General features: G+C 35.8%; 1 protein-coding gene across 1 annotated transcript in view; it reads right to left on the bottom strand.

Annotated features, from left to right (window-relative positions):
* Positions 1-26,030, bottom strand: part of LOC114046116 (28S ribosomal protein S9, mitochondrial-like) — an 87,134-nt gene that overhangs the window by 25,445 nt on the left and 35,659 nt on the right. Inside the window, exons 3-4 of the mRNA XM_027866371.1 lie at positions 15,068-15,130; positions 14,948-14,978 (exon numbers count right to left, since the gene is read on the bottom strand). Coding sequence (XP_027722172.1) covers positions 14,948-14,978; positions 15,068-15,130 — 94 coding nt within the window. The remainder of the gene's footprint in view (positions 1-14,947; positions 14,979-15,067; positions 15,131-26,030) is intronic.

Below are 26,030 nucleotides of genomic sequence, written 5' to 3' on the forward strand. Positions count from 1 at the left end.
CCACTTAAAGAAGGGCATGGCAGGGAAGTGAACAGACAGGCTCCAGGAAGAAGAAAGACTTATTTTGTATAAAAGTAAGTAAGACTAATTCACTTGGCATTACTGGGTTAGTAACACAGATACCAAGAATCTTGAGTGGGGATAGGCCTGTAGTGACAGCCATGTTTTCTTTGATATTTGTCTTCATTAATCATAAGTAAAGTAGAAAAGGGGAAAAAAAAACCCAAAAGCAACAAGACATCCACTATATAAACTTTGTGGCTGTGCCCAAAATGAGAAACAATTATCTGCCCAGGAGACCATATTCCAGAGCTCAGAAGTGACTTTATATTCTACTAAAAAGCAAACCCCTAGAAAGCTGCACATACCATACCCTTCTGGGTATTAACCTGAAAAGATACAGCCATGACTGATATTTAGGTATTATACTTCTCTATCTGTACTGATCAATCTACAAAGAATGGTTAACTAATTCAGACAGTTATTTCAAGAGATATATTTTTTTAAAAAGCACAGAATTCTGAATTGTTAGCTTTAACTTCTTATTCAGTTATCCCATTTTTAAATAATTTATTTTTGATTTTCAACATTCACTTCCATAAGATTGAGTTTTAAATTTTCTCCCCTTCCCTCTCATTCCTCCTCCCCAAGATGGCGTGCAATCTGATATAGGCCCTACTTATACATTCACATTAAACATATTTTCACATTAGTCATGATGTAAAAAAAAATTAGAACTAATGGGGGGAACCACGAGAAAGAAGAAACAAAAAAACAACAAAAGGAGAGCAAATAGTATGCTTCGATCTGCATTCAGACTCCATAGTTCTTTTTCTGGATATGGATATCATTTTCCATTGTGAGTCTTTTGGAGTTTTCTTAGATCCTTGCATTGCTGAGAAGAGCTAAATCTATCAAAGTCAGTCATCATACAATGTGGCTGTTACTGTGTACAATGTTCTCCTGGTTCTGCTCATTTCACTCTGTATAAGTTCATATAAGTCTTTCCAGGTTTTTCTGAAGTCCACTTGCTCATCATTTCTTATACCACAATAGTATTCCATTACATTCCTACACCATAGTTTGTTCAGCCATTTCCCAATTGATGGGTATCCCCTCAATTTCCAATTTTTGCCACCACAAAAAAAAAAAACTACGACGAATATTTTTGTACATATGAGTCCTTTTCCTGTTTTTATGATCTCTTTGGGATATAGACCACGAAGTGGTATTTCAGCTATCCCATTTAACAACACCTGATGACAGTGTGGGTTACTATTTGGGCCCGGCTCATCTTGTGGTATCTACCAGAATTGCTGGCCCAGAACTTAAAAGCTATTAAAAGTTGCTACTGAGCTTCTACCTTGCAGATTCAACCATAGTCAGTGGCAGAAATTTCGCATTTTGATAAAATACTTTAGCTCAAATACTTCCATTACTAAAGTGTAGGTAGAATTCTGTTTTAATGGCCTCTGGGCTTCGTGGTATACTGCTAAAAACACTGGACTGCTATTAAAGAGACCTAGATTCTAATTCCAGCTCTACTACTAAATTGCCGGGCGACTGAGGACAAAAATCAACTTATTCCTCTGTGTTTTGTCATTTATTAAATGAGGGGGTGACCTACATGATTTCTAATCTTAACTCTTGTAGCTCTAAAATTATGAGATAGCAGACCCTTTGGGTATTGTTAAAATGGCCTAAAAATGCTAGGGATAGAGACTAAACCTGTGATTTCACTACAATGGAGTACTCTCAGAGTAGGCACTCCCCTCTATGAAGGCACAGCAGCACTGTTACTCTTAACTCAGAGAATGACTTGCTCAGGGTCACATAGCCATGCTGTTTTTTTTCTACGCTCCTTCCTACTAATATGGAAGGTTATTTATTGCAACCATATGCAAAAAAATAAACTATAGTCCTTACTTTTAAGTATTTGGTTTCAGTTTTCATATTTTACATAGATCAAATATTTATAAAAATAATTGGGAGAACAAGTGAGCAGAAAGTTACATAAAAGAGGATTGTTTGTCAATTCCAAAGCAATGCAATATTCCTGATTCGATTTAACAAGTTTTTAAAAGCATTGTTAGTCAACAAACATTTATTAAATGCTAATTATGTGAAAGATACTTTTAAGTGCTAGGAATACCAAAGGCAAAAAACAGTGCCTGTCTTCAAGGAACATACATTCTAATGGGGCAGATAACGTGTAAATAACTAGGTAGGTACAAGATACTGACAGTGCAGATGGAAGGTAATCTGAGGGAAAGGTACTAGCATCTGGCAGATAGACTTTTTGCAGAAAAGTGAGATTTGAGCAGAGCTTTGAAGGAAGTCAAAGAAACAAAGAGGTAGAGGTAAGGGGTCAGGGAACGCTAGGCATAAGGGACAGCCACTGTGGGGGAAGGGGGGTGGCCAAGGAAGGAAGGGAGTACAAGAGAGCATAGCAGGTGCAGGGATAACGGCCTGGAAAAGAACTGGGGGGAGGAGACAGTGTTGAGGGTGAAGCAGAGGGAATAATGTTAGGGAGAATCAAGGAAAGAGAAAGATGGAATGGTAGATTATAATCAGAGAATTATGAACAAAGAATGGAACACCAGTGATGGCAAGATCAAGGGGGTAACGATCCTTGGGTGTAGCTGAGGTGGAGCAAAGAAGCAAATAGGTCAAGGGAATTATATAGAGCGATAAACTGGGAAGTTAAGAATACTTTAGGGGACATCAACATGTACACTGAAATCCTTTAGCATGAAGGCAGGAATTGGAGGAAAAAAAGACTGTGAGTCTGGCAGTGACTCATTAGGGAAAGGAGAATTTCTAGGATCTAGATTGAATGCTAAATGTCAATAATGGAACTACAAAGGAGGAGAGTTCTTTAGTGGAGGGGGTAAGAAAATAAGAAAGTGCTAATGGAGTGCAAGGAATATTTCATTTGTACCTCAAACTGGTATTTGAAAGCACAGCCACTACTGGAAAAAGTGGCAAGGAAGTGGTGACATTAGGAGGTGAGCTATGTCTGAGTGAGGCCCAGAAAGAAGGAATGAAGGAGGAGGTTAAAGATGAAAGGAAGTTTGCATTGTATTGGTGACTATACACTTATGTTTGCCTCCCCTGTTAGAATCCAAGTTCTGTGACAGTAGGGATTATTTCATTCTGTCTATCTGTATCCCCAGTGACTGGCACTTGCTGTTGCTGTTCCTTCATGATCCCGTAGGGAGTTTTCTTGGCAAAGATATTGAAGTGGTTTACTATTTCCTTCTCCAGTTGATTAAGGTTAAGTGACTTGGCCAGGATCACACAGCTAGTGAGTGTCTGAAGCCAAATCTGAACTCGGGTCTTCTTGACAACACACCTAGTGCTCTAGCCACTAAGCCACCTAGCTGCCTTCAAGTGACTGGCCCTGACTGAAGGAAAAAGGATCAGAAGATCACAGATTTAGAGCTGGAAGGGAACTCAGAGGGCACTGAGTACAACCATGAAGCCAAGAGAAGTGAAATGGTTAGAAAGGTCACCACATAGAAGAAAGGGCAGAGCCAGGATTCCAGCCTTTGTCCACTGAGAAACAATCTAGCCAAGTGCTGCTTTACACAGCAGCTGCAATGGGGTTTCTGTCCTGAAATCTAGTTCCAATGTAATTTGAAAAAAAAGTACTTGAGTCTAGGAAACATTTGAAGATGAAAACAAAGAACCTTAAGTCTAGTCCTTGTACATAATAGGTACTCAAAAAAAATCTGAATGAAAAGTAATGGATAGTGAGTGATGCTAAAGTAAAGACAGGTTGGACAAAGAGGTAGAAATCAAAACACCAGCCATTTCAGGGATGGAGGCTTCATAAGGTACAAGATAGTAAGTAGAAGCAAAGAAAGAAAAAAAAATCAATAACGAAACAAGCATTTACTGAGCACCTACTATTAGCTTATGTAAACTCTACCATCTCATGATCCCAATCTTCAAAGAGTACAATCTAGATAGGAAGGTAAATTATACTAATATAAGTAAGAATACATTAACTCGATGAGACCTCATAAAAAAAGATTCATGGTTGACAGAAATAAAGGTCTAGTCATCCATGCAGGTAAAACAAAATGGATTAATAATGTATATTGCTTGGAAGATGTTGAAATGCAGTTAGACCACTAAATTAGTTCATTATTACATATGCATACTTAGACAGTTGCTACACATAGACAATAAGCTAGATTGAGAACTGTATAGGTAAGTTTATTGGTTACATCCATATGTAACATATGCAAGCTGAAGAGCAATTTAAATCACACTTAAATGCTTGCTACAGTAAAAGTCCATCTTGGAAATACAAATTTCCTCCAGGTTTATTAAGAACAGGATGGCTGGCCTCTTGGTAATCTATTTATTTGATAATGTCAAGTCATGAAACAAAGTAAGAAAATTCCACAAAATAGCCTTTACTCCCTTGAATACCTGTTGGAATTCTGCAGTGTGATGGGAGCCAAAGGACGAGAAGGTACCAAAAACCACAGTTATTCAGACCATCCATAAACACTAACAGCTGCTGGTCCTCTAAAAGTGAAATCCTTATTCAATGACCAATGCTAGAATATACTATATGCCCATAAGAATTGAATTTTATCATTCGGGAGGTTTTTGCTATAAACAAAAGCAGAAGGCAGAAGGAAGCTGTAGCTAAATTGAAGGATGGTTCACAGGTACTCTATTAACATGTAAGTAAAGTTAGTGAGGTGGTTTTATCATGCAACCAAAGGCAAAAGGAAACAATTGCATGGGCTATTTGGTCTTCTAAGTTAGCCCACTAGAAGAATAACTGCAACCTATCCACTAATATCAGCTGTAGAATAAGAAGAGGGAGATAAATTCTTAAAGAACTGAGGAGGCTACAATGTAAATACACTAAAATATATTCTGATTCTAAGTAACTTAAAGGCAGAGATGAGAATATGTTGAGCAAAAAGGATGTTAATAGATACGTTTTAGGAATTTAGAACGAGAGGTTAAAAAAAACAATTTGTAGAATACACAGAAGCCTCACATGAATACATCATGAATACTTTCTTCAAGAAAAGAATTCCAAAGAACTAGATATGATGAGCAAAAAATAACATCATACAAAAAAGGAATTTATCATATTTGAAATGACAGGATGTTACCGGATATTGATGAGTCATTTCTGAATTACCTCTCTCTATAGAACCAGAGCACTAAGTTGTTAGAATAAATTTCACAACTAGTACAAATAAAAATTAGTATAAGATAGGATGTTCAATTAAAATAGCTCCAAGCTGGCCTACTTAAATGAGTTACTGACACTGACAAAGGAAATGGACAAAAGAAAAAGAGCAAAACATTTGATTATAACAATTTCAAACTGAAATTTAACAGATATAAATCAACTGCTAAAATGAAGAAACCAAAAGACCCTTAAATCCCACTTACCAGAAATCTGAATTACTTGCCAAGCAAGGAGATAACGGCAGTGAAGAGCAACAATGATTTAGCATATAAACTCTTTTGGGTGGTGGAACATTATGAGCTGCATAATCTCATGAGAAAGTGAGAAGCAATGGAGGGAGAAACATTTTAAAGAAAGATTAGAAAAACATTAAAGGTGAGACCCAACTAAAACCATCCAGATGGCATTTCAGAATCAAACTGAAAGGTCAACAAACAGACAAAGATGGAAAAGATCTGCAAATATTTCTGTACAAATTCTTTTCCCTAACAAGGACAGTAGAGTCATCACATTTGGATTCTAGAGGAAGTAGAAATGGTAATGAAGAAAAGAAAGACGGGAAAAGTTACTGGACTACTATAAGTATACAGGGAGGAGGCCTGTGCTGGAGACAAAAAATTGATGACGAAAGGATGCTCAAGGTAGTTGAAGGAAGGGAAGGATATCAAAGGTAGAGGGATAATCTTAGACTTTATACTTACCTCAAAAAGGCAACTGAGAACAATTACTAACACATATGTCATCTAAAGTTCTCCTAACACAGCAAGAGACAACAAAGGGAAAAAAAAGAATTTGGTTTAATTATTTACACAAGAAAAATGAAGTAAATAAAGAACGCTTATTGAGACTATGATATGAAGTTGAATGGACAACATGTAATGTTTGTCATCCATCTCTGTCTCTCCCTCTCTCTGTCTGCCATCTCAAACGACACTGAAAATGGACAATGAGTTCAGTGCAGAAAATGACCTCAAGTTTTTCCCTGAAATTAAGGGCTACCTTTTCAATATCAAGATCCTTTCAGTTGTTATAGAGTTACGAGTTATTGATCACCCGTCTCTGAAGAACTGAAATTGAAGATTACCAATGTGGAAAAGCACATGGAAGGCACGAACACGTATGCTGTAAACAAGGAATTACAAAGGAGAAAGTGTGTAAAAGATGTCATCAAGTAAACATACGAGCAAAATTGATGGGCTAGTCACATTTTGTTTTTTTGTTTTTTTTGGTGAGGCAGTTGGGGTTAAGTGACTTGCCCAGGGTCACACAGCTAGGAAGTTATGTGTCTGAGGCTGGGTTTAAACTCAGGTTCTCCTGACTCCAAGGCCGGAGCTCTACCCACTGTACCACCTAGCTGCCCTGGCTAGTCACATTTTGAGAGGGATAAATGATGGATAACTTGAATGTTCAGTGGTATCCATTAGATGTCAAGAAAAAGCAACGAAGACCCCTAAGGATTCTGTCCTTTCCCCATCCTAAGGCCCTCAAGAATCAACAATTAAAAAGGTAAGAGGAAAGATCAATAATTGAAAGTAGTATTTTTGAGTCAAGCACCATGATTCAAGACTCAGAATCTCCCAAGCAGGTAGAGGGGGTCAGAGGAATCCGGAAGAAGTAGAAAAAAGATAGTTTTAATTTTATAACTATACTTTGGCTTGATAGTAGCTCAGTGTATTTCAGGATGAAAAAAAAAATCACCTAATCCTAGAGAGTTGAATAGATACTGTTGGTATGAATGGCACAAAGTTTCTTCTAGATTTTTATCAAAGCATACCGAATACAAGAATCACACAGGATGGGCAGGCATGAATGAGTTGTAATCTGAATCATCAGTGGGAGTATCTGCATTGATAACAGGTTCAAATGAGTATGGAATAACTGAATATTTTTTCAGAGGAAGAATCAGAGTTGTAGGTAACAACTGTAGGGCAATGGATACAAACTTGAGAGATACAGAAAGATGAAGTTTGTTACCAGTAATGACTTGCATGAGAAGTGACATAAAAAAATTTCAAGGATATTGATGAGCTTTTATGCTGTCCATTTAATTTCATATTACAGCCTCAACAATAGGCATTCTTTACTGACTTCATTTTTCTTGTGTAGATAGTTAAGTCAAATTCCATCACTTCTTGCTGTGTTGTAAGAACTGCAGATAGCAAATATGGTAGTAGTTATTGATGCTTATAACCAGAAAGGAAGCGAGCTGAACATAGAGCAAGAGTGAAGGATAACTGATAAAGCCCCAAAACTTCATTGGTATCCATGAAATATCAAACACACAAACACGATATCTTGTTTTCATCTTTTTCAGTGGGGTTCAGATATAAATGGCCCTGGAACAAGCTGCTACCCTGCTATAATTTTTTTATAGTCAATGTCCTAAGGATAACTACACAGTGGAATAAAGAAAGGTAGATAAGCAAAAGTATTAGGATGTAAGTTAATCCTTGTGTAGGTTCAATAAACATAATCTCAAGACTTAAGAATTCTGATCAATGAATAATTAATCACGATTCCAGAGAAATGATGAAGTATGTTACCAACGTACCGAGGGAGGTGATGGACTAAGATGAACATTCTGGAATGTGGCCAGTATGGGAATTTGTTGTTTGATTATACATATAATGTTTTTACAAGGGTTTTGATCATCCTTTTTTCTTTTCCAATGGATTGATAAGGGTGGAAAGGAGAGAGGGGATAAGGTAATGTGGGGGAAAGGGGAGAGTGAGAGGGAAGGAGAGCAAAAAATGGAAGAAAAAGGGTCATTGAAATAGGATCTAATTTTTTAAAAAATGCACAGAAGAAAAAAGAAGGTATCACAGACAAAGAAGGAAGGAAAGAAGGGAAACAAGCATTTATTAAGTGCCTATTATGTGCCAGGCACTGTGTTAAGTGCTTTAAAAATATTATCTCATTTCATTCTCACAACAAACCTGGGAGATGGGTGCTATTATCATCCCTAGGTGAGGAAAATGAGGCAAATAGAGGTTAAATAACTTGCCCAAAGGTCTACAGCAATTTATTATAACTACAATTAAAGAAATTCAGTTTTATGTACAACACTGTTCTTCTGAAATACTATGGATATTGAAATGCCCATTTTATTTCTGAGTAAAATAAAAGCATTCTACTGCAGCAGACAAGTTAACTGGGAGAACATGTATAATCTTTCTGTTTCCACATGGTTCTGATTTCCTCTGCCACGATTCTATATTTTTAAAAGCTTATTATTGTTATTGTTGTTGTAATTATCAGACAAAGTTCACATAGCACTTCTGAGTTTTACAAGGCATTTAAAATACATTCTCATTTAATTCTCAACAACCTTGCAAGATAAATATTACAGGTATTATCATGCCCATTTTATAGATCAAGAAACTGAGGTTTAGAGAACTAAAGTGATATGCCCAATTTTCACACTAGTGTCAGAAGTGGTAAAGTAAATTCATGTCTTTTGACTTAAAAGTCCAGGGCTCTTTCCACTATACCATACTACCTTCCTTAAAAAACAAAACAAAAACAAAAAAAACCACAGAAGACTTCAAAATTTCTATGAAGGGATTGTGGAAAAAAATGGAAAAGAATCACACAGGCTTAAAAGGCATGGATAGATTGTGATCTATACTGGCGAAGTACTGGCATTGATAAAATCATGATTCTAGTAGAGTATTAAATAACCAATGCAAGTTATTGAAGCAAAGGGTATAAAGAGTCTAAAAAATCATAGAGTGTTTTCCCCTTTGCACGGGTAGAGGTAGAGAAAAGCCGGGCAGAAGTTGTGAAACTTTTAAGACTTAAAATGCTGGGCTTTAAAATCTAATGTGGAAAGTAGCTTAGCAAAAATTCAGTTTAGATTAGTATCTTATCCAACCTATTACACTAAGATCCAAATGGATAAGTAGCCAACATATTAAAGCTTATATCACAAATAAAAATTCTATGGAAGGGAGATAATTTTTAACCAAACATGGGAGAAAGATCACAAAGGATAAAAGACAATTGTGACTACATAAAACTAGAAAGCACTTGTACCAACAGTCAATACTCTTGAGTGGGAGAAAAAACTCAACAACTTGACATCAAATACTTCTACTAAAATTCTTATATCTAAACTATATAGGAACTGACATAAAAATATAAAACCAAGAACCATTTCCTAATACAAGTGGTCAAAGGTTATGAATAAAGTTTTCAAAAGAACATAGACTATTAATTACCACATTAAAAATGTCTAAAGTCATTAAAAAGAGAAATGAAAACTTAAACCAATCTGTAAGTTAAATGCAAATGATAACGGCACACTCATCAAGCTGACAAAAGATAAAAAAAAATCTATCAATGATGGAGGGACTATGAGAAGACAGACATACTATACTGCTGGCAGAGTTGTGATACGGTGCAGAGGTTCTGTAAAACAATTCAGAATTAAACAAGAAAACTCACTAAATTGGTTTTACCTCTTAAATGATCCTATTATTAGGCATAAAATGAAGCCACAGACAGAAAGAAAGATTCTATATACACCAAAATATTCATAGGAATACTTTTTTGGGTTGCAAAAAAAAAAGAAAAAGAAAAAGAAAGAAATAAAACAAATTAAGTGTCTATTGTCTGGGGACTGACTAAACAAACTATGGTATATGAGTGTAATGGGATTTGATTGGGGCATAAGAAAATATGAATATAAGAAATTCAGAGAAGTATGGGAAAACATTTTTGGTCCCAGAGAAAAGTTTATAAAATTTATTGCCTGACTTTCAGCAGAATGTCAGACAATGTCAGATATAGTGTTGTTTAGCTTCAATTAACTGTTTTCCATGTTACAAGAGAGGGCTTGGTGGAGCCCTCAGTGGAGAGGGAAATATCCAGAAATAGCCACAATGTTAAAGAACAAAGTATCAATAAAACATCTTTAAAATCAGTCTAGCATGATACCTTAAAGACACGTATTCAGTGATTACATTTAGAAAAGTCAAAGAGACAAACAGTGTCTATAAAAATAAAATCAAAATATAAAGAAAAGGATTAAAGAAGTTGTACAGGGGGATAAAATCCAAGCCATATAAGAAAATAAGGCCTGAAAATATGATTCCTTGACTCGTGACCAACTTGGAGATTTCTTCTCAAAAAGACTGCAATGAATTCTCGAACTGGCTTTGAACCTATTTTTGTAACTCCTGTCCCAACTAAATCCAAATGCCATAAATTCCTGTTTCTTTTAATGTCTTCCTCCTTTTCCACACCTTCTTGGAATCAATATCTCTCAGTACTGCTCTTTTTAAATCACTGCTTCTTCTATAAATGGCTTGAACATCTGACATGGTACTGAATACTGGACATATCACACTACCCAATCGTTTTCCTTCTTGACTACATTTGACTAGGTTACTTTCTTGAGTGAGTTGTTTCAGTCATGTACAACTCTTCATAATCTCATTTGGGGTTTTCTTGGCAAAGATATTGGAGTGATTTGTCATTTCCTTCTCCAGTTCATTTTACAGAGGAGGAAACAGAGCAAACAGGGTTTAGTGACTTGCCAGGGTCACCTGGTTAGTAAGTGTCTAATGCCAGATTTGAACTCAGGAAGATGAGTCTTCCTGACTCTATGCCCTGGAGCTCTATCCACTGCACTTCTACAGCTTTTTCATCCTAACACATTTTATTAGGCAGAGGTATAGTTTTTGGCACTTCCCTAGCACTAATCAACCAATTAGAACTAAAACCAGTCAGCCTAAGGGAGGGATCTCTATATCAGCCACCAAACCAGATTCAGCAACAAAATCAGTATATACTTAGTAATCAAAATAACAAACTTAAAAACAAAATAAAAAAACCTACAGTTTTAAAATGTTATTTGAAATGAAATTAAGAATTATACAAGTGTTAAAATATGATGCAAGAATATAGCAAAGGACATCCTTATTAAATATACTAACTACTAAATTCAAGACACTAATAAAGTCTTATGAAAAGAGTATAACATTTACTAAGTTGGAAAACTAAATCGTCATTTAATCTTTATTTCAAATATTCTATGTAATGCTATAACCTATTAGCAAAACTTTTAAAACTTTGTTAATTATTTATACCTGGATTAGTAGTCAGCGTTTTCTTTATAATTACAAATCCCCAATTACATAGCATCCTTTGACAGACTTGAAAAGTTGTAACACATAGTTTGTTTTTTTTTAAGATTAACCAGGTACAGAATTATCCACTTCTACAACACATTATTTTTCACATGTAATATTACTTGGAATCAAATTAGAGAAAGTTGAAATTATTAGTATAAATAAATTTCTGGTATAAATAGCTAACATTTACATAGTTTATTAAAGATACACTTTTGAAAATAAATTTATATCAATCCCAAATTTTCTAAGAGTTCTGTCCCTTTATCCTGTACAAAATGAGAACACACTGAATTTCTAATTCCCAGAGAAAAGATAATCATTGTTTTCTCCACAAAAAGAAAGATTTCCTGGCCATCTCCAAACAAGCCTATGTACATTCTAGACTGGAAACCTGAACTTGGCCCATATGTCACCAGGACCTGAGAGATGAGCCTCTGTTTTACCTTGCCTAGAACCAGGCTTCCAAGTCACTTGTCATCTTCCCACCATGCCTCTGGGAGCACATCGCCCCTATTCTATTTCCAGTTCCTTTTTCGGTGCAGCCTGTCTCCATTAGAATGTGAGGTCTCTGAGGGCAGGGGTCTGTTTTCTTTGCTTGAATCCCCAGCATACTTAGCACAGTGCCTGGCATATAGTAAGCATTTAATTAAAACTCCCTTTCTTGCTAATGGAGATCAATTATATTCCAGAGTAAATGAGTGTTGAGAAAGGCTTTGGATTTAACTCCTGAACTGCTATTTGAAGTACAACCAGGATTATTAGATTTTTACAAAGTTGTTTTTAAGATCTCTCCCCTCCTTAATTTTTTTTTTAACATACTGTCCTGACCTTTCCTTTGCCCCTCTAAAATTTAACCTTTTGCCATACTGGCATCATATTGGCCCTATCAGATTACAAATTCCTTGATTTCAGGGACTTATTTTTCATTTCTGAACTTAGCTCAAATTAGTATAAAGCTTATGACAAATGATTGAAAAAGAATTTATTACGTTTACCACATACCCTTGGCATCGTATTAAAAATACTGAAGACACAAAGCAGCATTGAAGATACAAAGAAAGGCAAAAAATAGCCTCTGCCTTCAAGGACCTAACATTCTAACTGGGGTAGGGGGAGAGACAATAAGTATATAGTTTCATGGAGAATAAATAAAGGGTAGTTAGAGTGGAAAGGTACTAGCAATTTACAGGATCAAGAAAGGCTTCATCTTGAAGGCTGGAGCTATATTCTTAAAGAAAACAGGGTTTCTTTGATATAGAGGTCAGGAGAGAAAATTCCCACCATGAGTAATGGTCAGTGCAAAGGTAAAGAAATAGAAGATGGAGTGCTGCATATAAGAACAGTGAAAATTAGAACTTATACATAATGAGGCTAGAAAGATAGGTTAGGATCAGGTTGTGAAAGACTTTAAAAGCTCATCAGCAGGCTAGAAATTTTATTATAGAAGCAATAGGAAGCCAATGGAGTTTTTGAGTAGGGGTCTCACATGGTCCAAGCTGTGCTTAAGGAAAATCATTTTGGTAGCTGTGTCAAGGATCTATTGAAGTAGGGAAATGCTTGGGGCAAGGAGGCCAGTTAGAAGGCCATTGTAACAGATTACTCAAGAGGTGAGAGGTAAGAGACTAGAATAGCAGTACCATCAACACAAATAGGGAAGTTTGAGAGAGGGACTAGTTCTGGGTAAATATGAGTTATTTTGGACATGTTAAGTTTGAGTGTGAGATATCCATAAGAGGAATAGATTGATTCAAGGCATGGTAGAAAGTCTTCAAACAGATCCTGGATGTAAATACTTGAGGGGGATGTTAAAATAAGGATTCCTTTCATTTGGGGGTTGGACTAGATGGCTGCTGAGGTCCCTACCACTTCAAAATTATCTGATTCTGTGAAATACTGATTTTGAGGTTTGCTATTTTGCTTTTCTCCAGCCACTTTCTCCCCTTACTTGCCAAGATAATGACGCATTGGTATTAAGAGATGGATAGTTTACATGTACAACTCTCCTACAACAAACTAACATTTTGTACCTCTTCATTTGCCCTAAGATGTCTATATGTTTCTAAAGTGCTTTGGGGTCATACAACTTCCTTCACAATAATGTTTCCTGATCCTAGTTTACTTGTTTAATTAATTGTTTAATTAATTTAATTTCAGAGCTATTCATGAGTATAGCAGAATTTCATTAAAAATTTCGTAAAAAAAAACCAATTTTAATTTTAAAAAGAGAAAGATGTTATATATTGCATTTTTATGAAAAGTGAACAAATCAAAGATAGTAATCACTGCTTTTAAGAGAAGAAGACAAGAGGAGACTCATTACAAAAAGGGCTTTATAAATGCTATGGAGTCAGATTAGAGGTAAGGGAACCATCCATACCCCTGAATAATGACATTGCTAAGTTCTGCAAGTATAGGGGGGAAAAAGAATTATGTATGTGTAATTAAACATAAAATATGAGTATATCTGACATATTTACATGTACATACGTGTGTGTGTGCGCACACACAACACACACAGTCAGTCAGTCAGTCAGTCTCATAAAGCTATCTATCTAATCTCTCTAGTCAGGCTCAGTTTAGACCAGATTGCTTAATAAAAGAAAGTGTTCCTGAACAAGTAGATGAAAAATTACTAAAAACATAGACCTTTAACACAATTAAACATTTTTTTTTTAAATTTGATGAGTGGCAGTGTGGTATAGTGGATAAAGAGAAAGCCAGAGTCAAAACAATTTGGGTTCAAGTCTGGCCTCTGACACAGAATTCTCTACTATCTGGTAACCTATGTTAGCCTATCTATGTAATTCTCTAAGACAATTAGTTGCAGAGCAGTTATTTCTCTACATTGGTAGAATTCATTTGCACCCATGAAATCATAGCACCACAAAAAACAAAAACAAACAAAAAAAACCCCCAACAACACAAAACTCACCAAATCCAGTACATGTTATTAAACTATTTATATCTGGCTTTCTAATTTTGTTTTAATAATTTCCTTTTGTGAAATGTTAAATTTTTAAAGTGAATTTTTACATTTTCACTTAATTTTAACAAGATTAGTAAAAATAAATACAGGAGAAAACCAGAGAGAAAGCATGACTAGAGTGAAGAGTGGCCTTGAAGCCAGAAAGACCTGAGTTCTAATCTCATATCTCATAAATAATTGCTGTGTGACCCAAGGCAAATCATTTACCCTTCTCAGTGCGACAGACAATTTTCTAAGGCACAGAGTTCTATTTGCAGAGAAGCCCTGGACTTGGTCTGGCAGAGAAGTTCCTTCATTTGGAAGTTCCCAGTGAAATTATTATGAAATTACAGGTCTAGTCCCTCATCCTATTCCTTATAGAAGCAAATTAAGACTAAATTTTTAATTGTTGAAGGTGTTTTTGAAGGTTTTCTTTGGAAAATTATAGCTCTTTAAACTCTTATTTTTTCAGTTTTAGTTATACTGTTTCTGTTTTAAACAAAGGGATTGGTTTTACACCTGTAAAAATTATTTTGGAAATTTTACCCACTTTACAATATAACACTTTGCCTCAAAGAAATGATATAAAAAGGAAATGGTCCTGAGCTTACTTACCTCTACGCTTTGGGAAAATGTCATCAGGATGCTGTAAAACAAGTAAAAGGTACATTAATCACTACACATAAGAAAACGCAGAATGAAAACATTTTTAAATAGTAAATAAAATTAATATACCTTCATAATTGGCCTGGCCCTTTTTTCAAATAAGCCACTTGGGAAGAGATAGGCAATAGCTCTCTAAAAATAAACAAAGCATTTAAATTGTCAATTTGATTCAATTTTTAAAAAGCATTTAAATGCCTACTATATACAATGTACAAAAAGGAATTCAGCTGATAAGCTTAAAATCTAGAAAGATTTTAAATAGATATGAAAATAATATATAACATAATCTAGAATATGATGGGTGCTAGGAGAGTTCCAATGTGGTATTAAAAGATTACAGGAAGGAGAGACAATTTCCATCTAGAGTAATAAGTTGTTAAGTCTGTGATTTCATCTGAGTGGGTATTCTCTCTACCAACATATAATACAATGCCTCCATGATTAAAAGTTCTCCAGATAGCCACAGAAACCCATGGATTTCAATAGGCTCCTATAAGTAGAAAAAAAAATGTTATAACCTTCTGACAATAAGTTTCTCTGAAATTAGCTAGACGAGTCTTCTTTCCTTTTTTTTTTTTTTTTTAGGCAGTTGGGGTTAAGTGACTTGCTCAGGGTCACACAGCTAGTAAGTGTCAAGTGTTTGGTCTGAGGCCAAATTTGAACTCAGGTCCTCCTGCCTCCAAGGCTGGCGCTCTATCCACTGTGCCACCTAGCTGGCCCTAGATGAGTCTTCAAAGAATAGACGCAATCCCTCAGTAGGCCCAAACTCCAATGACACTTGAAATCAAGAACCCAGGGTCATTTCCATGGCATAACGAAGCACTGAAATATGACCTTCATTTTAAGGACAGTGGTAGAAGAAAAAAAAAAACACTTATCCCAGACAGAACCTGACACTCTGAACCTGTGATTTTAATGTGAACATAGGAAACTAGAAATACTGGGGATATAATCTTTTCAAGTAATATCATGTCATTAAAAAAAAAAAAAACAACTGGTACCACAAAATATATTCTAATACCAGTAACCAAAAAAATAGATTTTTTCCCCCTATATTCTGCCTTCTGGAGATGAAGCATGGTGTAGTTTAAGAATTTGAGTCAAAAGAACTGAGCCTAAATTCCAGCTCTACCCTTATCACTACTTGTGTGACCACAGGCAAGTCTCTTAGCATTTCTGAACTTTAATTTTCTTGTTTATCAAGGGTGGAAAATCATATTAACATTATCTATATATCAAGGTGGTTTTGAGAAAGTTATTTTGTTGAAGCAGTACCTACACGTGGAATTATTACTTATTACCTAACATAATGCCTACAGGACTTAAGCCAGTGCTCTGCACTTAATATTTACTGAATTAATGTTACTTATGTGAGAAATCCTCTGACCCTTACTGGATGAAAAGGTAAGCAGTAGTAGCTGATATACTCTGACTGATTCTAGTAGAATGGATGTAATTCTTAATGCAAATGATATCAAAAAGAGGTTAACACAGTATCTAGGATATGAAACAGAAGATACCAAGACTTGTTAATCTGTTAACTATGACCCACTGCTAGTGATTTACAGAGGCCATAAGGAATCTAGAAAGTAATTGTGAAGGATTACAAAGTCTTGGGCAAAGAACAAAGGACCTTCCCTGATCACAACTCCACCAACAGTGCATTAGTGTATCTGTTTTTCCACATCCCCTCCAGCATGTCATTTTCTTTTTTTTACCATGTTAGCTAATATGATAGGTGTGAGGTGTTATCTGAGATTTGATTTTAATTTGCATTTCTCTAATCAAAAGTGATTTAGAGAGAGCAGCTCAGTGGCGCAGTGGATAGAACACTGGCCCTGAAGTCAAGAGGACCTGAGTTCAAATCTGGTCTCAGACACTTGACACTTACTAGATGTGTGACCCTGGGCAATACACTAAATCCCGTTGCCTAGCCCCTCCCCCCCCAAAAAAAGAAAGAAAGAAAGAAAAGTGATTTAGAACATTTTTCATGTGACTATTGATAGTTTTGGTTTCTTCCAAACTTCATCTCTCCTCAAACCTTCCAAGGCACCATTTCACCCATTCTCACCTGAGAATTTTGCCTCATGTTTTACAGAAGAAAAAAAAAAAACAACCAAAAAAACAAAAGAACAAAAAAAAGAGCCCATTCGCTGTGAACTCCCTCTTTCCCCCTCTTCCTCATTTCCTATCACTCAGATGTCTTCTGATACTACCACCTCATTCACAACCCTTTCTCTCATGATGAATTTGACCTTACTCCTTACCAAGGCTAACCCTTCTACTTGTTTAGGTGGTCCCATTCCATCCTATCTCTTCCAACAGACTGCCCCCTAGGTTATCCCTACTTGTCCACTTATTTTCAATCTTTCCTTCTCTACTGGCTCATTTCTCACTACCTACAAACTTTTCTATGGCTCCCCTATCTGAAAAACTCTCACTTGATTCTTCTATTTCCACTATAATCCTATATCTCTCCTGACCTTTGTAGGTAAAATTCTGGAAAATGATGTTTAAAATGGTACCTCTATACTCTCTCCTCTCACTTTCTCCTTAACCCCTTACAATCCCTCTTCTGAACTTATTCTACTGGAACTGTTTTCTTCAAAGTTACTACCAATCTCTTAATTGCCAAATCCAATGGGTTTTTCTCAGTCCTCATTCTCCTTGACATCGCTATTGCCTTACACTATTGATCACTCACTCCTCCTTCATACTCTCTTCCTTCCAGGTTTTTGGAACACCACTCTCTCCTGGTTCTCCTCTTACCTATCGCATCACTCATTCTGTCTCCTTTACTAAATCCTTTTTCAGATCATACTCTCTAACTGTAGGTGTCCCTCAGGGTTTCATTCTCGGCCTTCTTCTCTTCTTCCTCTATACTCTTTCATTTGGTATTTAATTACCAACTCTATGCTAATGGTTTTCAAATCTACTTATCCTGCCCCAAACTCTCTGCTGACATCCAATCTCAAATCATCAACTGCCTTTCAGACATTTCAAATTTGATGTCCAGTAGATATCTTAAACCCAATATGTGCAAAATGGAACTTATCTTCCCCCCAAACCCTCCCCACCCCCTATCTTCCATATCACAATAGAGGGCAACACCATCCTCCCAGTTTTTCAGGCTCACAATCTAGGAACCATCTTAGATTCCTCATTATCTCTCACCCCCCATATCCATGCTGTTGCCAAGGCCTATCAATTTCACTTTTACAACACCTCTTGAATGTCCCCTTCTCTCTTCTGACACTGCCATTACTCTAGTGCAGGCCCTTATCACCTCACTACAGCATTATTGCAATAGCCTGCTGGAGGGTCTGCCTGCCTAAAGTCTCTCCTCACTCCAGTTCCTCCTCTATTTAGCTTCTAAAGTGATTTTCCTAAAATGCAGGTCTGATCAAGTCATTATTCTACTCAATAAGCTCCAGTGGCTTCCATTTGCCTCTAGGAGCAAATGCTAAATCCTCTGTTTGGCATTCAAAGCCCTTCATAACCGAGCCCCCTTCTACCTTTTCATCCTTCTTACACCTTATTTCCTGACACATATTCTTTGATACAGTGACAATGGCCTCCTTGCTATTCTACAAACAAAACACTTTATCTTCTGAATCTAGGCATTTTCTCTGGCTGTCTCCATGGCGGGAATACATTCCCTCCTCTGAAAAGACTACTGACCTCCCTGGCTTCTTTTAAGTCCCAGCTAAAAATCCCACCATTTACAGGAAGCTTTCCCCAACCCCTCTAAACTCATCATCACTGCAGAAATTTTTTAAAAAAATATTTACTTTAAAATGTTGAATTAACAAATGGACTGTAGGATCATTTTCATATAGATATGTATAATACATCATTATCTGATTAAGCTGATCATTGAACAAATTAAAGAATTATCTTCAAATTATATTGAAACTAGCTAACCTCTAGGGGAAAATTCATTTTAGAAGCTGGCATTTTTTAGGCTGAATGATAAAATTCTATCTGGTCAAGATATATATGTGATTAGGAAATTAACTACTAGAGTTCAAATTGAGCATCTACTGTAAAAGTTCAATGGGATGTGCTCAAGCTCTTTTAACTAACTTCTGCTTGAAGTATGGGACGAGGAAAATAGAAATAAAGTTGTCTGTGCTTTCTGAAACTCCAATTAATGGGAAAAGAAGTCCATATATTCTTAAATGAGATACAGCTAGAAGGGCCCATAGAAATTATCCAGTCCAATACTCTCAATTTGCAGATGAGAAACTGGGAATCTAAAGAGTTTGAGTAGCTAGCCTATGGTCACAGAGAATGCAGAACTTGAACTCAAGTTTTCTAATTGCTCTTACCACTACATGTCAACTTGCGTAAAAGAGTTACTCCATCCCACCTATAAGGAAGATGTCCTGGAGAGCATTTTTGAATCCCTACTTATAGAAGACACAGTCCTTCTCATTGTGGAGAGGGAAATGGGCTTATTTATTCTCCTCCTAGGTTAGTAGTGTTGTAGGTGGGGGCAGGATGTGACTATCATAGTCCACCAGTCCAAATGCTTTCATTGTCATACTCAGGACCTGAAATGTAACAATCAGTGTGCCTGTGTTCTCTTCCAGACTCCCATTGCTAAAGATGCAGTGTAATTTGCAAAGGCTGGATGCCCACTTGTTGGGGATATTATAGAGAGGATTCTTGTTAAAAAAAAAAAGGTTGGACCTAGCGAAAATGAGCATGATCTTTCAGGGGAGGAGAGTGATATTCAATGAAATAGGGGACTTTTATACCTTCCTAATAAAAAGACCAGAGCTCAACAGAAAATTTGATCTTCAGATCCAAGACTCAAGAGAGACATAAAAAGGTAAATGGGACAGAAAGATACAATATGTTGTTAATAAGGGCAAACTGTTTACATCTCTACAAGGGAAGATGACACTTCTAACTCTTGAGAACTGTATTGTTATTATACCATGTTAAAGGGGTATACATAAAGGGGGAGACTATAAATTGACTTGGATGTAATGATGAAAAAATCTAATCAAGTGGGTTAAATGGATCCAAGTAAGTGAATTAATCTGATCTAAGAAAATGTACTGAGAGAAAAGGAAAGGAGGAGGCAGACAAGGGTAAATTACATCACAGGAAAAGGCACAAAAATCTATTATAGCAGAGGGAAAGGAAGGAAAGAAGGGAGGGAGATGAGCATTGTTTGAACCTCACTCTCATCAGATTTGGCTCAAGAAGGGAACAACATAATCAGTTAGGCATAGAAATCTAACATGCCCTATAGGTAGTAGGAGGGAAAAGGGGAAAGAAAAGGGAGGGGGTGCTAATAGAAGGGAGGTGGGACGTGAGGGAGGTGGTGGTCAAAAGCAAAACATTAGTGAGGAGGAAAAAGGAGAAAGAAAAGCATAAACAGGGGGGAAAAGGATGGAGAGAAAGACACACAAAATTGTGAATGTGATATATGAATGTAGGAATACTACTGTGTTATAAGAAATGATGAACAGGCAGACTTCAAATAAACCTGGACTGATGCTGAGTGAAGTAAGTAGAACCAGAAGAATGTTGTACACAGTAACAGCCACATTGAGTGATGACTGACTTTGATAGACTTAACCCCTCTCAGCAATACAAGGATCTAAGATATTTCTAAAAGCCTCATGATGGAAAATGCTATCCACACCAAAGAAAGAACTATGGAGTTTGAATGCAGATCAAAGCACATAATTTTCTATTTTTTTCTTCTGTTGTGTTTTGTTTCCTCTTTCTCATGGTTCCTCCTTATAATTCTTACTTACAACATCACTAATGTGAAAATATAGGAATGTATATGTATAGCCTATATTAGATTGCATGACATCTTGGGGAGGGAGGGGGAGAAAAATTAAAAACTCGAAAGCTTATAGAAGTGATTGTTGATAAATTAAAATAAATTAATAAAAAAAAAAGTTGGTCAAATTGGCCTTTGAGGTCCCTTTACAATCCACATTTCTGTGATTCTATTAAATTCAAACCAACAACAAAAAAAGGTATAAAAGTGCTGCAACATAAAGCATATCTAATATAAAGGTTCATTAATGGCAGTAATTACAAATTGAGCAAGAATAATAACACATGAGGAAGGGGTGTGTGAAGTATGGGAACAGGACAACAAAGAAAATAGCAAATAAAGTAACACTTAAAACAATTTTTAAAAATACTTGCCACCTGAAATGTTTACAAAGAATAAGTATTCTTGACAGTGCTTTAAACTACTTAATAGGCATAGAGTGTGACCAACAAGATCTTAACATTACTTTCATTAATCTTCTACTGGCATTCTATAAAAATTCTCAAGCAAACAAAAGATTACTTTGATTTTTTGAAATGGTAATTTGGTTTCTTTTTGTACCTATAGAATAGCAACCATTTGAACCCAAAAAGGTGAACACACCATTTGAGAAGTGAGGAATAATTATAATAAAAATTCATAAAGTCATAAATGGAACATCCTGTAAAACATTAAACAGGTATGTTTTGGAGCACAGTATAAAGTATATATGCTGCACAATGGTAACAATTCCTACTCTTTTTCTAATATCAGGTGAATAAAGGTAGAAGATAGCAGGAAAAATATGAAAGCATAAAATAAGTAAATTAAAAGTATAGAGTTTATTTTGCATTAATATAACAAGAATAATAATAATAATAATAATAAATCTTTTAAGAATACTGAATAATAAGTTTACTTTTACATAGGGTTTAACAATTTCCAAAGCACAGCCCTCAACATTATACAAGGTAAGACTACTTAATACCATTATAGGATTATTATCACCATTTTACAAATAAGGAAACTGAGGGTCAAGAAATTTATGTAACAGGCTCACAGCATTTAAAACTAGAAGGGGGCTTAAAAATCATCTGGTGCAACTCCTTCAGCTTACGGCCCAAAGAGATCAATTGCCTTAAGATGACAGGATGATAGTTCTAGAGGTAGAAGGGTCCTCAAAGGTCATCTAGCTCACTCATTTACCTTCACAAATGAGAAAACTGAGGCCCAGAAAGGTTAAGTGACTTGTCAAAAATCACACAGGCAGTAAGCATCACAAGTGGAATATGAACACAAATCCTCTGAACCAGTCCTCTTCTGTTTATAATCTTAACATTACATAATACAACTGGAACTTAATAAACCCTTATCTTCTCGTTAACTCCAGTGTTTGCTATTATACCACAATGCTTTCTGTCATACTGTAATGTCAACAATAGAGGCAGCTAGGTGGCACAGAGGATAGAGCACAGGGGCTGGAGTCAGAAAAGACCTTGGCTCAAATCCTACTTCAGACACTCACTAACTGTATGATCCTGGGCAAGTCACTTAAACTCTGTTTGCCTCAATCCACTGGAGAAGGAAATGGCATACCACTATAATATCTTTACCAAGAGAACTCCAAATGGGTTCATGAAGAGTCGGACATGATTTGACAACAATTTTTAAAAAGGCACTAAGTCAAGAGTTCTTAACCATTTTTGTGTCATGAACCCTTTCAGGACCTCTGCAGGCTAGCTATATACATGTCTAAAAATTATTACAGAGATTGGAGTTAACAGCTCTCTCCTTAAAAATCTCTAACTCATGTGATCTACTAAAGAAACTACTATCCGCTCACCCAACTTCTCTATCGATAATCTCCATGTGGATTTTTTGAACTTGATCATATTTTTTTCCTTTCTAAAGCTATGGCCTACTAGTCTATTATATTTCTGTCATTTTAAATCCAAATGACTATCTCCATCCTTTTCTTACTTCCTTTGTTCTTATGGAATCTGGCTACTCTCCAATCCAGTACTTGCCAACTCTGGTTTCACAGACCAATACTGTTTCAAATGCAGATAATAGTGTTGTTATCTACACTTTAAAATTTCTATTTTCTATCTCACTTTATTTCATACACTCTTCAAAATTAATTCCTTAAGTATTAGAGGACAAAATCAAATTGTATTTTAAGTTGCTGTGTTATTGAAAGCATCAAAGTACGCTCCTCTTCCTTGCAAGCATGCAGAGTAATAAATACACTGAGCACTAGTGTGAAACACAAATATTCTGTAATAAGGAACAGTTCCCTAGCCAACAATAATTGAAGACTTATCATAGTGGAATGTCACTAACGTTAAGGTGCTGCACAGAAGTGAATAATTTTTTAAATGAAATTATAATTCCAACAGAGGGGAAAAGGGAAAGAAAACTATTATGTTTAAACAACAAATGTGTGTGTGCATGCATGTGTATGTGAGAGAGAGCGAGTATGTGTGTGTGTGTGTGTATGCGCACGTGTGTGTACGTGCGCATAAAATCCACAAAGAATGGGAAGAAGAGGTAAGAGTATAGAAGGCAGTCTCTGAAAGGAAAGCTTTTGTGGTAAGGCTGGTAATTATTTGTTTTTCTTAGCATTGGCCCTATCCTGGCAGTACTGTGACTCTGCTACTCTGTGAAAGGTCAAAGAAACTGATTCTTAGCTGAGTACATTACGTCATTCTAACAGGGCCTACCGCTACCATAGGAAGTTGTAGTGAATTTGAAATGTTTTCCACCCTAGCTTCAGAGGCTAAATTTGTGTATTGTTGAGAATTACCCTAAAAATGCTACGAACAGGGTGCAATGTTTTAAAATGTAATAGCTACATGAGCATTTCTCCTCTCAAGTTTGAAAAATCTGAGAAACAAATAAAAAAATGCATATAGGATCTAACCTACCTTCCTAGCCTTTACACATTCCATGGGATAGGCAATTCCATCCAGGAACTCTAGCAATTCTAAATCTCTAAGGAATAGATGATGTGAACAATATGTGGTGTTAAAAGAGAGACCATTCATTAAGGGTAAGAGGAAAAAGAGATCAGAGATGGTGGTTATAATTCCTCCTAAAGAGTACCAATGTAGTTATTTGTTTGATCTTTCCAAATTCAGAATAACAAAAAAGAAAATTTGTAAAAAAAAAAAAAAAAAAGTCACTTCAAGAAGCTTACAATCTATTATGGAACAGTATAAACATAAGTACAAGGATGCAGCGTAGTAAAGTGTTAGACTTGAATTCAAGAAAAGGTGAGTTCAAATTCTTACTCTGATATTTACTACCTGTGTGACTCTATGCAAGTCACTGAATTTTTAAGTGCTTCAATCAACTCCCTAGAATTTATCTACTAAGTCATGGATATGGTTGCAACTGATTTATAGAAGGAGTTAACAGTACCTCCTAACCACTGTGAGAGGTTCAGACAAACTATGTAAGTAGAGGAGAGAGATCACTCCTGGTTAGAGGGAAGAGGGATAGTATCATGGAGAAAGCAGTATTTCTCTTTTTTTTTATAGAAGTGGAAGCATACTGGTGTGGAGCACTAAATATTCCAGCAGATTCAGTTGATGTGTTGGTTACTTTTTCTCCCTTTCTTTTTTATTTTGTGTTTATAAGACTGCAATCTGGGTAAAGAAGTAGGGATTTTTCAAAATTAAAGTAATGAAAAAGAAAAAATAGCAATGAAAAAGAAAAAAAAAATTAAAAAAACACAAGCAACCAAAACAGAAGTAGTCTTATTTTTATATTATTTTATGTCATTTCAATTCCCTCTAAGTACAAATGTTAATACTGTTTTGTTAATCAAGTATTACCCAATACTGATAGACAAAACATTGGTTTTTAAGGATAGCTTTGACCAGAACACATTTTGCATTGTTACTTTTTTATTTTGTAAGCAATTTGACAAGAATTTATTAAGTACCTACCATGTGCCAAGTACTGTGATAGGCAAAGGGAACACAAAGATAAAAAACAGTCCCTAACCTCAAGGAACTTACATTCTACCAATTTCTTAATCTGTGTTGTTTTATCAAACTAAAATGTAAGCCCCTAATGACAAGTGATCATTTCAGACAAATTTCAGTGGAATCAAGAAAAGGGCCTTGTATCAGATAGAAGCTAAACACTGATGATGGGTTCCCCTCTTCCTAAAGTAACCTAATTCCCAGCAACTGCTTTTATTAAGTCTCAACTAACTTTCACAGAGCAGGAGTGCTTAACCTCAGTTATGTGAACTTAAAAAAAATTAAAATTACTTCAATAACTGGTTTCCTTTGTAATTCTATGTATTCTCTCTTATCCACCTAATATCTATGAGAAGGGATCCAGACTACCAAAGGGGTGTATGACACAAGAAAGGTTAAGAATTCCTCCCCTAAGGGGCAGCTAGGGGGCGCAGTGGATACAGCACCAGCCTTGGAGTCAGGACGACCTGAGTTCAAATCCAGCCTCAGACACATAATAATAATACGAGCTGTGTGACCCTGGGCAAGTCACTTAACCCCATTGCCTAGCAAAAAAAAAAAAAAAAAAAAGAATTCCTCCCCTAAAGGATGCTGTTCTTGGCATAAGTTCCCAAATCCTAGAGCTCTGGATATGGAGTCAGAAAAGATGGGTTCAAGTCATTGCCATTTAATGCATAACCTTGAACAAGTTATTAACTTTTCTGGCCTTCAGTTTCCTCATCCCTAAAATCCAAGTGTGAATTAGATGGTGTCTAAAGTTTCTTCCAGCTCTAGATCTATGACCTTATGACCCTTGCTGAGCATCTTCTCTTTAGCATTAGTTCTGCAAACTACTAGTAAACTTATTTCCCTTCCCCTCCACTAGATGCTATAATTAACTGGAAAGAAAATGAATAAAACTATCAACTATGGAACAGGAAGATTCAAAGAAGAAGGAACACAATGAATAGGAACAGAACAGCTTAATTGACAAAACAGAGACCATTGTACTGGGAGAACGTTTCATAAGTAGATAACATATGGAAAGCACTTCTTAAATTACATCATAAGTACTTAAACAAGTAAATTGAAACCTGAAGGAATTTTTAAAGCCAAAAACTAAACCAAGAACACAATCTGAAACAAGAATTAGGTAGAACTGAATGGTATATATTACAAAAATTTCTGTTTATAAAATAGAAAATATTCTGATGAAATAATTTTTAAACTAAAAAATTACTTCCTCTTATGCTTTTAAAATAGGACTCTCCTT

The sequence above is a fragment of the Vombatus ursinus genome, unplaced genomic scaffold, assembly GCF_900497805.2.
Source record: "Vombatus ursinus unplaced genomic scaffold, bare-nosed wombat genome assembly UNPS02014781.1, whole genome shotgun sequence".
In the NCBI taxonomy this organism is placed as follows: Eukaryota; Metazoa; Chordata; class Mammalia; order Diprotodontia; family Vombatidae; genus Vombatus; species Vombatus ursinus.